Source organism: Cnephaeus nilssonii, assembly GCF_951640355.1.
Source record: "Cnephaeus nilssonii genome assembly, chromosome: 16".
Taxonomy (NCBI): Eukaryota; Metazoa; Chordata; class Mammalia; order Chiroptera; family Vespertilionidae; genus Cnephaeus; species Cnephaeus nilssonii.
Window position 1 is genome coordinate 39,049,059 of NC_137087.1, and position 15,861 is coordinate 39,064,919.

Sequence of the window (15,861 nt, forward strand, 5' to 3'; positions counted from 1 at the left end):
GCAGGCCGATGCTCTATCCACTGAGCCAAGCCAGCTAAAGCAACAAACACCTTTTTAAATAAAACTGTCTCCCTTTCATCATTAGAGTGTTCCTTGAATTATATAAAAGCTGTAGACTTTGTGTTAATTGTAAGCGAGATGACGTGATCTTGTCAGAACAACCTGCGCCGACTGCGGGAGGAGACTTCAGGGGCCCAGAGTTGTGGCAGGTGTTCCGATTTAGCTCGCCCTGGGTCTCAACCTTTTCATGTGTTGAACACACTTTGAATGCTAAGATTTTTGGCAGAACCTTGAAGGGAATTAAAATGTTCAAGATCTGAAACAATCAGCAATAATGCCAAGACAGTCAACTGTGGTATAACATTGTCTAAATGTTGTTTTTTAAAAAAATCACCATTTTCATACCATTTCCTGTTCCCTCAGTTCTGTGTTGCTCCTTGAATAGAACAGTTTGCAGATCTCGCCACAGTCTGGTATATGAACAGGACAATGTATTCACGTGTTTTATACCACATGCTGCCTCTGATGGTGTTGGCATGGGAGCCACACTGGGTTTCAGCTGCCACTCACCACTGACCATCTCAGCTTCTCCTCTGGACAGCCCTCCCATTGGTGGTATTGTATTGTGGTTAAAAGCAGTTAAGAAGGAAAGAACCAGATTGGCTGGGCTCAAATTCCAGCTCTGTCATTCATTGGTAGTGTGGCCTTGGGTGAGTTACTTAACCTTTGTCTGCCTTAGTTTCTTCAACTGTAAAATGGGGTTAATAATGTTACCTACCCTTATTGCGGATTAAATGAGTTACACATGCAACACTTAAAACAATGTTGTGCACGGAATAAGTATTTTAAATAAGTGTTAGCTTTTGTTATTTATTATATCAGCCTCAGTGTGACCCACTGGCCAAGGTTTGGCAGCACACATATAAAGGGCTTATGGCCAGGTGGTATGCCGTGGCATTTCATCCCCTGAGACCCAGAGAACTAGAAACCGTCTCCTTCCCAACTCAGCCCACAGCCACACCAGACAGCTACGTGTTCAAAGTGCAATGTTTTGGGAAGGTTAGGGAGAGGTGGGGGAGATAAGAGATCAACCGAAGGACTTGTATGCATGCATATAAGAATAACCAATGGACACAAAACACTGGGGGGTGAGGGCATATATGGGAGTGGGGTGGGGAGCATTGGTAATATATGTACACATATAATACCTTAATAAAAAAAAAATAAAAAAAAGTGCAATGTTTTTATTTGGGTTTATCACAGAGGTTGATAAACATTTATCCATATAAAATATCGTGATATTTATCCATATAAAATAACATAACAAGGATTGCAGGCATAAATAAGAATGAGTCTAACTATTCTGTTTTTATAATGCACAGTCCTTTCTGTTGATTACAAGTAAGAAGACAATGAAGTCAAGATGCAGGAATTTTCAAATTCAATTTCAGCATTTTCCAAAGATTGAATTATAGAACTAAGGACACGTACAAAAAAAAGACGATTTCCTAAAATGGAACCAGCCACCTTGAAAAGTATTTTGAAAAACATGGTAGAAGTTTTAATACTTCAGAAGATAAAAGTGTTGCTAGTTGGCCTGGCCTCCAGGCCCTGCACCCGCTGGGAGCTGCCGGGCTTCGGTGAAGCAGTGTAACCTGCCCTTGGAATGTCGTCTCAGACACAGACAAAATCGCTCTTGCTTTTGGTCCAGAAACACAGACAGGGCTCCCTCCTTGCTGATGACTCTTGAATAGAGGCTTTGGCTTTTATTATGCATTTGGCCTCACGATCTTCATTGACAAATAGTTCTGGAAAGGAAGCAAAGACAGCGTAAAATATATATATATATATTTAAGCGAGGGGTTTCTAGGCCTCGACACTATTGACATTTAGGACCAGATGATTCCTTCTTGTTGGGGGCTGTCCTGCACATCGCAGGATGTTCGGCAGCATCCCTGGCCTGTCCCCTACCCACTAATGCCAGTAGGTAGCACCCCCCTGCTATTGTGACAACCAAAATGTCTCCAGACATTGCTAAATGCCCTCTGGGGAGCAAAATCTCCCCCAGGTGAGAACCACTATTCAAATCAATAGGATCTAGGTCAAGCAAAAGAAATAACTATGAAGAGTTTTTTAAATGGTCAAGACAGATTGACCTATAACTAGAAAATAGTGTACATGTACTTACAGTGAAACTGAAAGTATTGTACTGGGGGAAACAAAGACATGACATCTTAGCTGTTGTGGTTGTGTGACTATGCTCCTCAACACAAACTACTCTATTATGATTAATAGGAATTGAAGTAAGAGTATCTGAATGCCTGGCAAACTGGTCTTTAATGTCCCCACCTTGTTGAAACCATTCTCAGCAATTGGGTCTTGTGTTCATTTGTTGATATCCCTATTGCAGTTTGCCTCTCATAGTAGTTTACTTGTTCATACGTCTGCTTGTCCCTGGGCTATGAACTAGTTGTGGGCAGAAATCATGCCTTGGTTATGTGTGTACCCCAATTCCTAGCCTATGGTAGAGACTCAATAGATTCCTTGAATGGTGGAATGAAAGCACTACTTGTAGGCACACTGGCAAAATCCCCACTTGGACTTTCCTTTCTGACTGGGATGATCAAGGCAAAGTTACGGGGAGGTTATGTGATGTGGGTCTTAAACGATGAATAAGATGGCAAACATGGGCAAAGGAACAGCACTGGCAAAGGCATCCTGGAGGTAAGAGCAATACTTGTGTGTGTGTGTGTGTGTGTGTGTGTGTTATCTAGTTTGGGTGGAGTTCAGGGTTTGTGTAGACCTACAAGGGTCCCAGATTTGGGGATCTGTGAATGCTGAAGGCAGGAAGATCAGTTAGAAATGCTGGCTATAGTCCAGCCATCTACACTAATAAAAGAGTAACATGCTAATTGACCGTACCGTCATGACGCCCACCAGCCAATCAGGAGCAAGTATGCAAATTAACCCAACAAAGATGGTGGGTTAATTTGCATATGCAGGCACCGAGCAGCCGGGGGCAGGGTGGGATGCTTGCATCGTTGCCATGGCGATGACACATGCATTCCACACCATCCCAGCCACTCCGGGCCTCTGGACAGCGTGGGAAGGCAGAAAGGCAGCTCTAGGCCGGAGAAAAGGCGGCTCCAGACAGAGCTAAGGCAGTGCCGGCAGCCAGGGTAAGGAAGGCCCATTCTTGCATGAATCTTCATGCATCAGGCATCTAGTATGTTGATAAAGGCCCGAGAGATTTCTCTAAGAATTCCTGACACCAAAATTATTTTCAGGTCATAAAGTTTTGCCTGGAATTCGTGAAACCCTAAGAATGTAATTCTAATCACAGGACACATTACTTTAAATTTTCCAAAGGCTGAAGGGTTGTGAGACCACAACTCCTAAGTAAGTCATTCTTCTGAAGAGCATCCAAGGCAAGTAAGTACCAAGTTAGATAACCAACCACAGTGTACACACACACACACACACACACACACACACACACACACGGCCAGGACAAGGAGCAGGGACCCGCACCGGTAAGGAGTACAGGAGCACGGCCACGAAGAGCAGCAGGATCAGCAGGAACAGCAGCCCGATGATGACCCACTTAAATCGGCGCCACACGATGAACTTCATGGTCTTACACGGGTTGGTGAACCAGAGGAAGGAGGTTTCTGGTCGGCTGCATTGCAAAGAAATAAATGGTTTACCTACTCACCTCAGGAGGGACAGATATTTTACTGCAGGGCATAACATCATTTAAAAAATATATTAATAACACATAAAGTCAAGAAAAGATATTATTCCCCTTAGTTGGCAAAGAAAGATTCTTGAACCTTTTATAACTTCCTAAGATGTTGAAGGCACCCTGGAAAGGAGAGTGATTAGAATAAAGCCAGATCACCAGCCTTTCTACCCCAACCCCCACTATTAAGTACAGAATTAGAAGGACAAGAGCTAATCCAGTCTATTAAGCCAATGGGAAGGGGGGCTTTCAGTCTGCAGGTGTTTAGGGACGAGAGGACACCGAGAACAAAGAGGGCTCTCACTTTGGTGGGTCCAGCTTGGGGTTCATGTTGGGTTCATCCCTTCCCTTCCCAGCTGGCCTCTCATCGGCCTCCTTCTCATTAAGGATTTCCAACGTCATCTCCACTTTCCCCTTCAGTAAAGCAGAACAGGTTAAACACATGACATCATGCTTCACAAATATTTTCACTTCAGCCCAAGGAGTATTCCCCGAGCAACGATTTTTATTCTTGTAAAACAATCCCGAGATTGCCTTAGATTTTCCTCAGGAGATTTCATCACATTTCCTCTTCCATGTGTTTCTGAACTGGCTCCTTGTGGGAACCCGAGAGGACAAATTGCTTCTCCTCCTCCCTGCTCCCTGCCTGTCACTCTCTGTATCCCCATCATTCTTTCTCACATCCATCTCCTTGCCTCTGCACACACCTTCCTTTGTAAGTCTACTTGGACACAGATTAACCTGAGTACTGCTAATAACAATGTCTAATATTTATGGAGCATTAACTGTAGACTCCAGGCAGCCCACATGCTTCAGGCTTACCAGGGACCACCCACGGCCCAGAGCTGTGCAGATACTTAGTGGGTCCTCAGTGTATGCTAACTGAATAAACAAATGAGTGAGTGAATGAATGAATGCTGTCTCTCTGAGCCCTGCTCACCCCTTCCTTATGGATAACCTCGTGTAATGCTCGTTGCAACCTATAAAGGAGGTACTGTTGCTGTCCTCAAGTGCACATGCGGAAAACAGGCTGAGAGAGGTCTAGAAACTTGCCCACTTGGATAGCCAGGCTTAACTAAGGTTGTAACAATCTAAGTCAACAGCAATTTAAGAACCTCGACCCCGAGATTCGTTTAGGTGGTGGAGCACTGATGCCTCCTATGTTGATGAGCCGGACAAAGCAGGGTGTCTGACTACGGCAAGGTGCTCCATCTCTCCACGCCTGTGCTTTGAACCTATAAAAAGGGGATAATGTCTAGTTGAGGGGGTTGTTAGCAGAACTAAGTGATATTATGTGCAAAGTCATCTCTAATGGCAGACAGCAGCTAAGTGATTTCCTGGGCGAGCTTGGGGGGAGCAATGGACTGCAAAGCGCACAAGGAAACTTTTGAGGTTAATGGGAATATTCTCGATCTTGATTACAGTGGTTTCATGAGTGTATGCAGCTGTCAAAACTCATTAAAGTACACTCTGGATGGGTGCATTTTATTTATGTAAATTATACCTCAAAGCTGTTTTAAGAAACAAGATTATGAATGTAAGGCATTTAGCATGTTGACTGCTTCATAATTAGTGATGTGAAATCTTAACTAGTATTAATACTTAAGGAATTAGGTAGTCTTTTGTGCCAGAGCATAGTGACCTGCACTCTTTTTTGTTTTTAACAGTTTGTGATTTTTAGAGAGAGAAGTAAAGGGAGAGAGAAACATTGATGTGAGAGGGTAACATTGATCGTCTGCCTCCTGCATGCCCCCTGCTGGGGATAAAGCCCACACTCTGGGGATAAAGCCCACACTCTTGACCTGAATTTGAATCAGCCATCTTCTGGTGCACGAAACAACATCCAACAAGCTGAGCCACTCTGGCCAAGGTGACCTGCACTCTCGCTTCTATGTCAGAATAGATCCTGAGTTCTCCAAACTTGCTTGTAAGTTAAGGCCTTCTTGCTCAATGAATGTCATCATCTCCACTTCTTTCATTTTTTTAAAAAAAATTTATGAAAACAGCTTAATGTGAAGTTCCCTTTTCTGTACTGAACTGCACTAATAGCTCCGCATAAATTAGCCTTCTTGGTGAAGGAGGGTCCCACAGTAGTGCAACCTCTCTGGCTCTCAGTTTTTTGACAATTCCTATCCCTCCACCTTCCACTCAACCCCGAACATCTGCTCATGGACACCTTCTCTTGTGATCCCAGGTACAAGCCATTCTCATAACCTAAAGCCCCACCAGTTGAACTCTTCCTTATCTTCTCTGGAGTAAATCTGTTGAGGAAGAGCAAAACCTAAACGACAAAAGGCGGGAACGACCCCCAGCCGGGAAATGCTCCTACCGCCATCACCCGGGAGCCCTCTTTGTCCGCGTAGCACGGCCACCAGCCTCGCATGGACTTCTGCTCGAAGAGGGAGGCGGTTTTCACTTTAAGGGGGTCCATGGCTTTGAGGTCCGGAATCATGTCCAAATGGCATTTCTCGGATGATTTTGCTGGAATGATGGTGCGATGCAAATCAAGTTCCAGGAAACCTAGCCAGGGAAACAGTGAATTCCATAAGCGTTGTGTGGATCAGCTGTCCTTTACTCGGGAGCAGAATGCCCCTGCGGGAGAGGCAGACAGTGACCTTGAACAGGTAATGAGTGCGTTAGAGAAAGGGACCCTGGTTGACGTCGAAAATTCTTCCCAGGTAGGATGGAAAGTGGCAGGAGATATACCTGCCCACCACTCGCATCTCACAGAGGACTAGATGTTTTATTTCTCAAAGACAGGAGCATAAACAGAGTTTGTCTACAAGCTCAAAATAGTGAAACGTCTATAGACAAAACTCCCATGAACCTGGATCTGAAAGTTGCTCATATTCGAACGGCCCTGAACATGGTCACGTGGCTTTGGGGAAAGACGCCTGGTACTTAGAACATGGGGCGCTCTATGGAACAGCCCCGTTCAAGTCTCCCAGGGTAAACCTCAGAAACAGGAGCTTGAGGAGGAACAAAACAGCTCAACAGAAAATGCTCACCCCGAGCTAGGAAGCCCACCAGGCTGCCTGGAGAAGCACATTTTCTCTTCTGTGATGTGAGGCATTAACACTTTAGTAGCGCTTTAACAGGCTGTCTTTGGGGTTTGGGGCCTCCCGTGAGAAAATGGATCTGTGTTATGGACCACTGGGACAGGTGCTGGCCTTCAACAGTGGCAGCAAAGAGCAAGAGGGCGACTGGGGCAGATTCTCTCTAAACCGCAAGCTAAGTAACACCCCTTCATCTTAGAATGAAGCCACAGTCCACAATTCACTCAGCTTTCCTTGAGCTCTTCCCTGCTTATTTCTCGGCTCTTCTTTGGGTGATAACTATAGTCATTTATCAATTAGCCATTTTAAAATATACTCATTCTCTTTACTTGTTGTCAGACTATTTTGTTGAAATTCCAAAGGAAAACTCTCCACTATTCTGAAATTTCTGGCCCATATGCTTTATTGAGTTAACATTTTTGCATATAAACATATGCAAACATATACGTTTGCTCAACTCTCATAAAGCACCATGTCAAAGCCACTGCTCTCCGTGCTGTGAGGGGTAAAGGGATGAACAAGTCACAGCCATTGGCCGCAGTGGGCTTTCCCTCTGCCAGGAGAGGCTCTGGGAGCAGGGGCATGAGTTAGGAGCTGCTATAACAGTCGGTTATGAAAAAGTGAGGTCTGAACTGGCAAGTGGCAGAGATCCTGGGAATAAGAAATAGATTACTTTGTCAGCACCACGTGGGGGGAAAGGGCAGACCCACAGAGGACTCCGGGTGCTTTTGCTTGGGGGCTGGGACAATGGAGGGGCTGTGAACAGCAAAAGCAGCTCATGAGGAGAGCAGGTATGAGGCCAGGGAAGAAAGGCTGAGTTAGATTTTAGTGAGGATCAATTGCAGGTGCTGGCCAAACATCAAGGTGAACGTTTCTGGTGGGAATTGGGGCTAATCATCATGCTGTGTGTGTGTGTGTGTGTGTGTATATATATATATATATATATATATATATATGACACATAACATGCGTAAGTTTAAGGAGTATGGTGCGTTAATTTGATACATTTACATAGTGCAATGTGAGAACAGTTTCTTATTACCACGGGTCAGGCACTGTGGTGGTCAGGCTTAGGAGTCAGACCTTGCTGAAAGGTGACAGTGGGAAAACCACTGATGGGTCCTAGGGAAGAGCCAAAGACCCCAGGGAAGGCAAGGGCCTGTATTTATTTTTAATTTAATTTTAAAATGTTTTTATTGAGAGAAAGAAACAAATGTGAGAAACATCCTGACAGGGAATCGAACTGGCGACCTTTCGGTGCACAAGACGATGCTCAACCAACTGAGCCACACCGGCCATGGCCAAAGGCATGCATTGAAAGAGTGGGAGGGAGAAATAGAGCCGGCCAATGAGACAGACCTGGGGCCTGGGAGAGAGAATATCGGAAGAGCACTGTGCTACTACTTGGGTGGTGGTGGTGGGGGGGGAGGGGATGTGTGCCAAGAAACAGACAAGCCCAGGATGTGTGGATGGTACTTAACAGGTATCTTTAGCCCCAGAGGAGGCTGAACCTGGGGGAAAGAATAATGGCTGGGCATGAGGGACCTCAGTGACGTTGGAGAGCAGCCTGGAGGAGGAGGTGCTGAGGAGAGAGACAGAGCGGATGGTTTGGAAGTAAAGCAGGCAGGGGTGTGGCATCCTTTTGTGAAAACAGGATTTGAGTCTTAACAGCAAGACAGCAGCTGGTACAAGAGCCTCCACGGGGCCTTTGAGCCCACAGAAAGGGGTGGCATTCACTGTGCCCCCTGCTCAGAGGACCCGAGACAGCAGATGAGGAGGCCCCTGTGCCCAGAGGACATTCAGGCCGTGAGTGAGCCCCACCCCCACTTCCCCGCAGCACTGGAGATTTAAATACTTGATTCCAAGCTTTAATTCATTTCACAAATTCCAGGCACAATTTCTTAGAGAAAAATATCCAAATGGAAGCCCTACCCAAGTAGTCATCCAGAGAAAACTTGTCATTATCCCAAATCTGGATGATCAGTCTGGGTGGCACCCGAAATTCGGTTTGGTCGATACTCCAGAAATGCTCCTAAAATGACAAGAGAAACAGACAAACCAAATTACACTGACGAGTGGATTCTGCAACCCTCCCTTTGGAAATTCCAGTACCAAGGCATTGGGGCCTTCTCTTTCCTTTGCACCCCCAACCTGGAACCCTCTCCCCTCAGCCCTAGCCCTCCACCCACGCGTAAGGAGGACAGGTGGGCTCCCCAGGACATCTCAGGCCACCAGCCGGGTGATAAAAAGGATGTCCCAGGCAGCTCCCAAACAGAAGGCTCCCTGCCATGTCCCCATCAATGTGACTTCCTGGAGTTTGGGGCGTGTTCTCCCTCCACTTCACCCTACTCCACCCCACCCCCGAAGACCACTGAGGCTTGCTTAGATTATCCTCCAAAGCCAGGAGGTTCTAGGCCAGCCACAGTATCCCCTACTGGGGTGTTACTTCTGCTCAGCCACCTTCACACACCCCCAGATCTTCCGCCCACCCCCCACGGATGTCTGAGCACACTCATTTCACTGGGGCACAGATTTTGCTCTTTTATTGCCGCAGATTTAAAATGTCCTGGCATTTTGGGCTTTTGAAAATATTGCTGGGTTTTACATGCTGTGGTCAACTAAGACCCCCAGATCCCTCATACTAGTCAGCTGGAGGGAGGACTGGGTAGGGTTTCCGAGTTCTCACCGCTGGTCCCTGCCTCTGCCTGGGCACTCTGAGCCCCGGATAGTCGCACCTCCACAGCCTAATTACCCCTGAGCGCCTCTGGCCCAGGAGAAAGGGAAGTCCCCCAGTGCTTCGGGAATTTGAAGGAAGACTGTTGAGTTGCTTCTTGTTTTTCCAAGTGACATTCCAAAAATGTGCCCCTTTGCAGGGCCCAGCAGGCCTGGCTCTGAGGGGCTTGGAAGTCCACTCTGCTGTTGTCCGGCCCCACCTGACTGTCCTGTGTGGGCTCACGCTCCCAATACCACCAGGGCACGGGAGGTCCAGCTCCAGATTCGGGTAAATAGGAAAGGTAACTTAACTAAAGGCCCACCTGACCCACACCCTCTCCTCCCCCATGCCAGTCTGCATGATTCGACATCAGGTTGAGCTCAGTGTCTCTAGAAAGTGCCCTTTGAAAGCATTCATCTCACCTGGCACAGGAAAGTGCTCCCTACAGCATCAGCACTGAGTAGGGCCACATGGGACAGAGGCAGGTATATGTCAATCAGGTGTGAGGAGAGAAGGTGACCAGAAGAGCTAGGGGAAGTCTATAGAATGTGGGGGTAGAAGTGGGATGGAGGACCTACACGAGACATCTGTTACTATTGCCTGCCCAGGTTTTAGGCCCAGGTGTTGGGATGAAAGCACCCAGATTTTTCTTGGAGAGTCCCTTCCTCCCATCCATGCGATTTGGGAAGAGCTGACTCCACCCTTCACTCCAGAGCCAGGCCAGTCAGAGCACTGCATCCCCGGCAGCACTGGTTGGTGCAGGAACTGCACATGACTCCTAACAGGCAGAGTGAGGTCCAATTCCAGAAGTCTGGTTGGCACCATCGGGGGGGTTTGTCCTCTTTCTGCTGAGTTGCTGAGAGGGCAGGATGTGAGCCGGGCCTCCACCAGGGAGGGAGGCGCACAGAAGAAGGCTGAGCAGAGCGGTGGAGAAGTGAGAGCAATTTCTAAAGACTCCAGTTCAACCTGGGACCCGGGCATTCCTTAAACCAGCCAGCCCTGGACTTGCCAGGAATGTGAACCTACAAATCACTTTTTGGATATAAGCTGGTTTGAGTTGAGCTCTGTAACTGCGAGTCTTACAAAGTAAGACCGCCAGGGCCTTGAACCATCATGAAAATGCCTCTGAAGAAGGGCCATTTCACGTAATTGAATATTTTGCCTCTGTTTGGTTAGTTAGTCAAACAGTTCTGCTTATCACGGGAAGAAGTTGGTTTCCCTGTGACATAAACATACACTTGAGTTGCTGTATATATTGATACAAGACCCCCATGTCTACCCTTCACCAGATCCTTCCCCTGGCCACCAACATGTTAGGGCAAGGAAAGTTACATTCCGTATACGTCTAACTACACAAATAGCTGTCGTGGCTGTGTGACGCTGGGCAAGTATCTACCCCGCCGTGAGTCTCAGAGTCGCCATCTGTACCAAGAGGGAGCTCAGCTCATGACCGCCAAGGTGCGGAGCGGCTCCAACATTCTCTGAGTGTCTGTGTTAAGGAGGACCCGGGACATCCACTTCCCGCTGGCATATTTCAGAGCTCACTTTTTTAGCCACAAGACACAGTTGTTCAGCTGGGAGGTAGTCAAATGGGAAAACAAATCTCCAGTTAAAATTCCCTTCGCCATCCAAGGACCTGTAATGGACATCTGTTTTCTGTTTGTTTTCTTCATTGCCAGGAATCCAGCTGAAAAGCAGAGGCAAACAGGCTTAGCTTCGTGTGATTGACAGGTAATCTAGCCGCAAAATTGTGCAGTGATTAGGGGAGTGAAGGGCAGGAGAATTAATGCACTTTTCTTGGGCAGCTTCCAGTTATCTACGGAGCTGGGGGCTGATTTATGAAGGGGAGGCACTCTGTTGCATCCAACACAGGTTGTAGCCAAATAAAATACAATTCCTCTAAAACCAAAGCAGGAAACCCTTTAGACTTCAGTTAACAGGGATAAGGTGAAATTTTCTGGAAAATATCAACAACTTAGCTTCTATTTTGGGAACGTTGGAGCTTGCTGGCTATGATTTTAGTCTTCATAACTATAAATCATCACTGCCTGTCATCAATGCTGATAGGGCTCAATGAATATGAGTTAGTTCTAAATTTTAGCATTTCCTTTTCCATATTTTACGTAAGCAAACAAAACAGACATGACTTTCAGCTTCCTTTTTTTATTTTTCTTAGATCCACTCTGATCATATTAATGAGACTAGCAAGGAAGATATGCTATTTCCATACACATACCTATGAAAATTCATTCTCATCAGCAATTTAACATCTCAACTTGTGACATTTGTAACGTTCCCTTGACTTGTGCCTGGCACATAACAGACACTAATTAAATACCTGTTGAAGGAATAAGTGAACGAACATGCCTGGGAAGAAGTTGCTGTCACCTCTGCCTGCTACTGGGAAAACTGCTGATTCGGAAGCAGGGCAACACTGGATTTTTAGGCTGGTAACGTGGTTGAATGCATGGTTCTCAACACTGAATGCACATTAGAATTGCATCGGAATCAACCGGGGAGCTTTTAACACCACTGATGCCTGGACCTCACGGACAGAGATTCTTGGTAGGAGGCAGGCCTGGCTGTGAACTTGCGCTGCCACTGGTTCTGAGCTTCATCTCCCATTGGTAAAATGAGGTAGGTGACGTGCACCCCCCTCACATGGTCAACATGAGGACAGATCACTACTTGGAATGGCCAGAACGGGAAGGGGGAAATCCTTAACTCGTGTTTACAATCATCTACTGTGAACCAGGTAATTAGCACGCCTTATTTTACTCTTCCCAATTGTATATCTATCTCCATTTCGCAAATGAGGAAACGGAGGTTCAGAGAGGCTATCTAACTTACACAAGCTCACACAGCCAGTAACGGACAGAATTAAGTATAATTCCCAGTCTGTCTGAATCCAAAGTCCAGGCTTGTTACTGTGCCTCAAAGGACCACGGAGACTAGAAAGCGCTAATATTAGGTCCTATTAATAGTGGTGGTATTAACATCAACCAACTACAATAGTTTTACTTTTTGCTGTTCCATTAATTGACTAGATAACTTAGCTGAAAAATTCCTGTTGACAAGTTAAAAAATTCCTTTTGACTCTTGACTTTTAAGCTTTTAACTAATTCACTGAAGAGAGCCCACACTCTCTGGCTAGGACCTCAGTGGCTTCACATCTTGATACAAGACCCCCGAAGCATCACCATCATCTTCCCCCAGGCCGCTCATCCCCCCTTTTTTAGTGAATTTTTCACATTTAATTTTACATATGAATCTTTTCACATTTTATTTTTTTAAAAAGTTAACTACCTTAAATTTATGTATTTGTGTATACATATATATAACTTTGTATGTAATATCCATATGGGGGTAGTACTAGGTATGTTATTTAGGCATTATTTATCTTTTCACATACAGCATTTAGATTTTAATTGCAAATATGAATAGTACTTTAGATTGTGCTTTATTTCTTGATTAAAAGAGTTTTCTTTTAGTCCAGTATTACTTGAATTTGTTTTCCTGACTTGAAAAAATGTAATGCTTATGACAGTCAAATAAATTTGCAAATATGTAACTAGCTGGAATTAGTTTTCCCGGGGGAATGCTAATAAGAATCTGAAATGAGAAAGAATAATGAATCTGATGAAACACTCCCTGTTTACAGCAAACTTAAATGACAGTAATTATGTTTTTAACAAAGTTTTGATTGAAGGCCACTTGGGATCATAAGTAAAACTTGGTTCTCACTTTATGAATATAGTCATTTCACAAGTATTATCTTTTTACATATCAAGGATCCTAACTTAGGCTATGTGGAATACTAATAATACTAGCTAACACCCACATAGTATATTGGTTAATTTTATGTGTCAATGTGACTAGCTATGGGGTGCCCAGATGAAACATTATTTGAGGTGTTTCTCAATGAGATTAGAATTTGAATCAGTGGACTCAGTGAAGTAGATTGCCTTCCCCAATGTGGATGGGCATCGTAAGGCAAAGGAAGGAGGAATTCACCCCTTTTTCTGCTTTACTGATTGATCTGGGATATCTCATTTTATCTTCTCCTGACCTGCAGATGGCAGACTGTGGGACTTCTGGTCTCCATGATCGTGTGAGCCAATTCCTCATGCATTCTCTCTCTCTCTTTCTCTACCCTCTTGCGCCCCACCCCTCCCCACTTGTTCTATTTCTCTGGAGAACCCTGACTAATACACATAATGTTTACTATCTGCCAGGCACGATCCTAAATGCTTGGAGTAACTCAATCTCCTGAATATCCCCAAAGCAATAGGTACTTTCATTATCTCCATTTTACACATGAGGAACAGTGAGTTTACTAACTTGTCCAGCTAGTAGAGAGAGTACCAGGATTTCAACCCTGTCAATTTGAGTCCAGAGTCTAGCCTCTTAATCACTATGCCATCCTATACTCAACATCCACGATCAAGGCACAACACGGAACTAACATCCACATGCACTGCTTGGAATTGATTATGCAAGTACCAGAATAATGAACAATAATGCCTCCTCACAGGCTGGAGGCAGGCACTCCGTAAAGGTTGGGGAATCAACGATTGTAAAAAATTCTGTTAATGTTCCCTCTTTTCCATGGACATTAGCTACTGGTAATAAAATATACAGGAAGTGAAACCTTGGAACTTTTCCTTGTTTCTAAAGACACTTATTCAAGGTATCAAGAAGAAATAAAAATGAACTGCATGACTAAGATGTCTCAGAAATAACAAATCTGCTTAATAAACTCAACAAAACCCACTTCTAAAAAAGAGAAATGGAGAAATAGGAGTCAGTTCCTATAGTCATTAATGCCTCTGCTTGTAAACAAGATTCATACAGGTTTTCTTCTCCTTCTGCTCTCTCTGCCTTTGTCTCCCTGGACTTCCCTAAGTAGACTGCATTAAAGAGATAACATACTTTCAGGTAACCAAGAATCCTACACCTCAACGGTGAAAACTAAGGAAGGAGAGAGCGTGTTCCATTCCCAGAGTTTGTCAAAGGTGCTCGCATGCTAACCTTACCCTTTGACATAGATGTCGCTCATCTCCTCTCCTGTGATGCTTTTCTCGTCCAAGATAACGTCCTTGGTGTTCCAGATGATCACACGGAGGTAGAATCTAAAAAGGAGCACATTTTGAAGGTGCTTTTTTCCTCTGGTCCTGCCCCAAGACCCTAGGCCAAGGTAGCAGGGTCTCAAGATCACTTACTTCTTGGCTTTCCGGGGTGTGATGTTGAAAGGAGGGCCTGGTGGGCCCAAACTCTTGGGGAAAACATCCACCCACATCTGCAGTTTTCCCTAAGCCATTCAAAAAGGAAAAGGGAAATAAAGTTACCTATAGATGGCAGAAACTACAGTTTTCACTCATGTTTCCTAGGTGAAACTCTGTCTTTGGGCCTGCTAATTTCTTAGTCCACATAAAGCAAAATAAATAGATAAATAAATAAGTGTTGAAGAGCAAATCCAGATGAATTTTATATCTTCAATGTCATTTAGGCCACCCGCTCCCTACTCTCACCCAGGAGTCTCTGCTGGCCGCATATGCCCACCTGTATCGGAGTCTGAGCCTTCCTGGTTAATAAAATGAGGGGCTTCTCATGACTAACAGCACCCCTAATGCACACAAACACATTCACTCACAAATACAATCACACACATACGCACCCCCTTACAGCCACTTCAAGTTGGGCCCTTCACTCTCAGAACCATTCTCAAGCTGTCACTCTATTCACCACCACACTGTCTACTTAATGTCAGTCTCAGTTTTGTGACACCCAAGGGTGTCTCCATTTAATTCAAGATAGAAAATCAAAATAATGTAAAGTGGTATTTAATTTTGTGAAAGAAAGACTTACAACGTGGTGCTTCCAAAGCAGAGACTCAAACGATGACAAGACCATGACTGTTCCCCCAGGTGGAGGTCTCCCTGACATTGGCTCATAGCGCCCACAGCCAGGAGGATGATTGGCAGGTGTGCCACCATCTCCGTGAGGCCCTACTCAGGCCTTTGACAGCCACAGACAGGCCCATCCATCTGACTGGAATGTTCTTCCAAACAGACGAGGAATGCCATTAGCAAACTATATCGACCATGTGAACCAATTTAAATTCCCCAAACTGCTTTTGGAGGTTCTGTAGACTCTGCCTTCATGACAAAAACAGACTGGCCTTTAAGAAGGTTGCCAAGGAAACCACTAGATTGGCTTCCTGGTGCATTGTGAGCAAAACGAATTAACTGGAGCTCTTGAAAAAGGATATATTTTACTGTGATCCTGACTCTCTTCTAACGAATCTCTCGGGCTCGAGGTTCTACAGTCCATCAAGCCCACTGCAGAAC

General features: G+C 45.1%; 1 protein-coding gene across 3 annotated transcripts in view; it reads right to left on the reverse strand.

The window, feature by feature from the left end:
- Positions 1–1,229: 1,229 nt before the first annotated feature.
- The window catches only part of MYOF (myoferlin), a 131,193-nt gene continuing 116,561 nt past the window's right edge, over positions 1,230–15,861 (reverse strand). For all 3 annotated transcript variants that reach the window (XM_079793650.1, XM_079793652.1, XM_079793651.1), the window contains exons 47-54: positions 14,734–14,822; positions 14,548–14,643; positions 11,057–11,198; positions 8,731–8,830; positions 6,072–6,262; positions 4,047–4,156; positions 3,532–3,679; positions 1,230–1,808 (exon numbers count right to left, since the gene is read on the reverse strand). In XM_079793650.1, the coding sequence (XP_079649776.1) occupies positions 1,770–1,808; positions 3,532–3,679; positions 4,047–4,156; positions 6,072–6,262; positions 8,731–8,830; positions 11,057–11,198; positions 14,548–14,643; positions 14,734–14,822 (915 nt within the window). In that variant the 3' untranslated portion in view covers positions 1,230–1,769. The remainder of the gene's footprint in view (positions 1,809–3,531; positions 3,680–4,046; positions 4,157–6,071; positions 6,263–8,730; positions 8,831–11,056; positions 11,199–14,547; positions 14,644–14,733; positions 14,823–15,861) is intronic.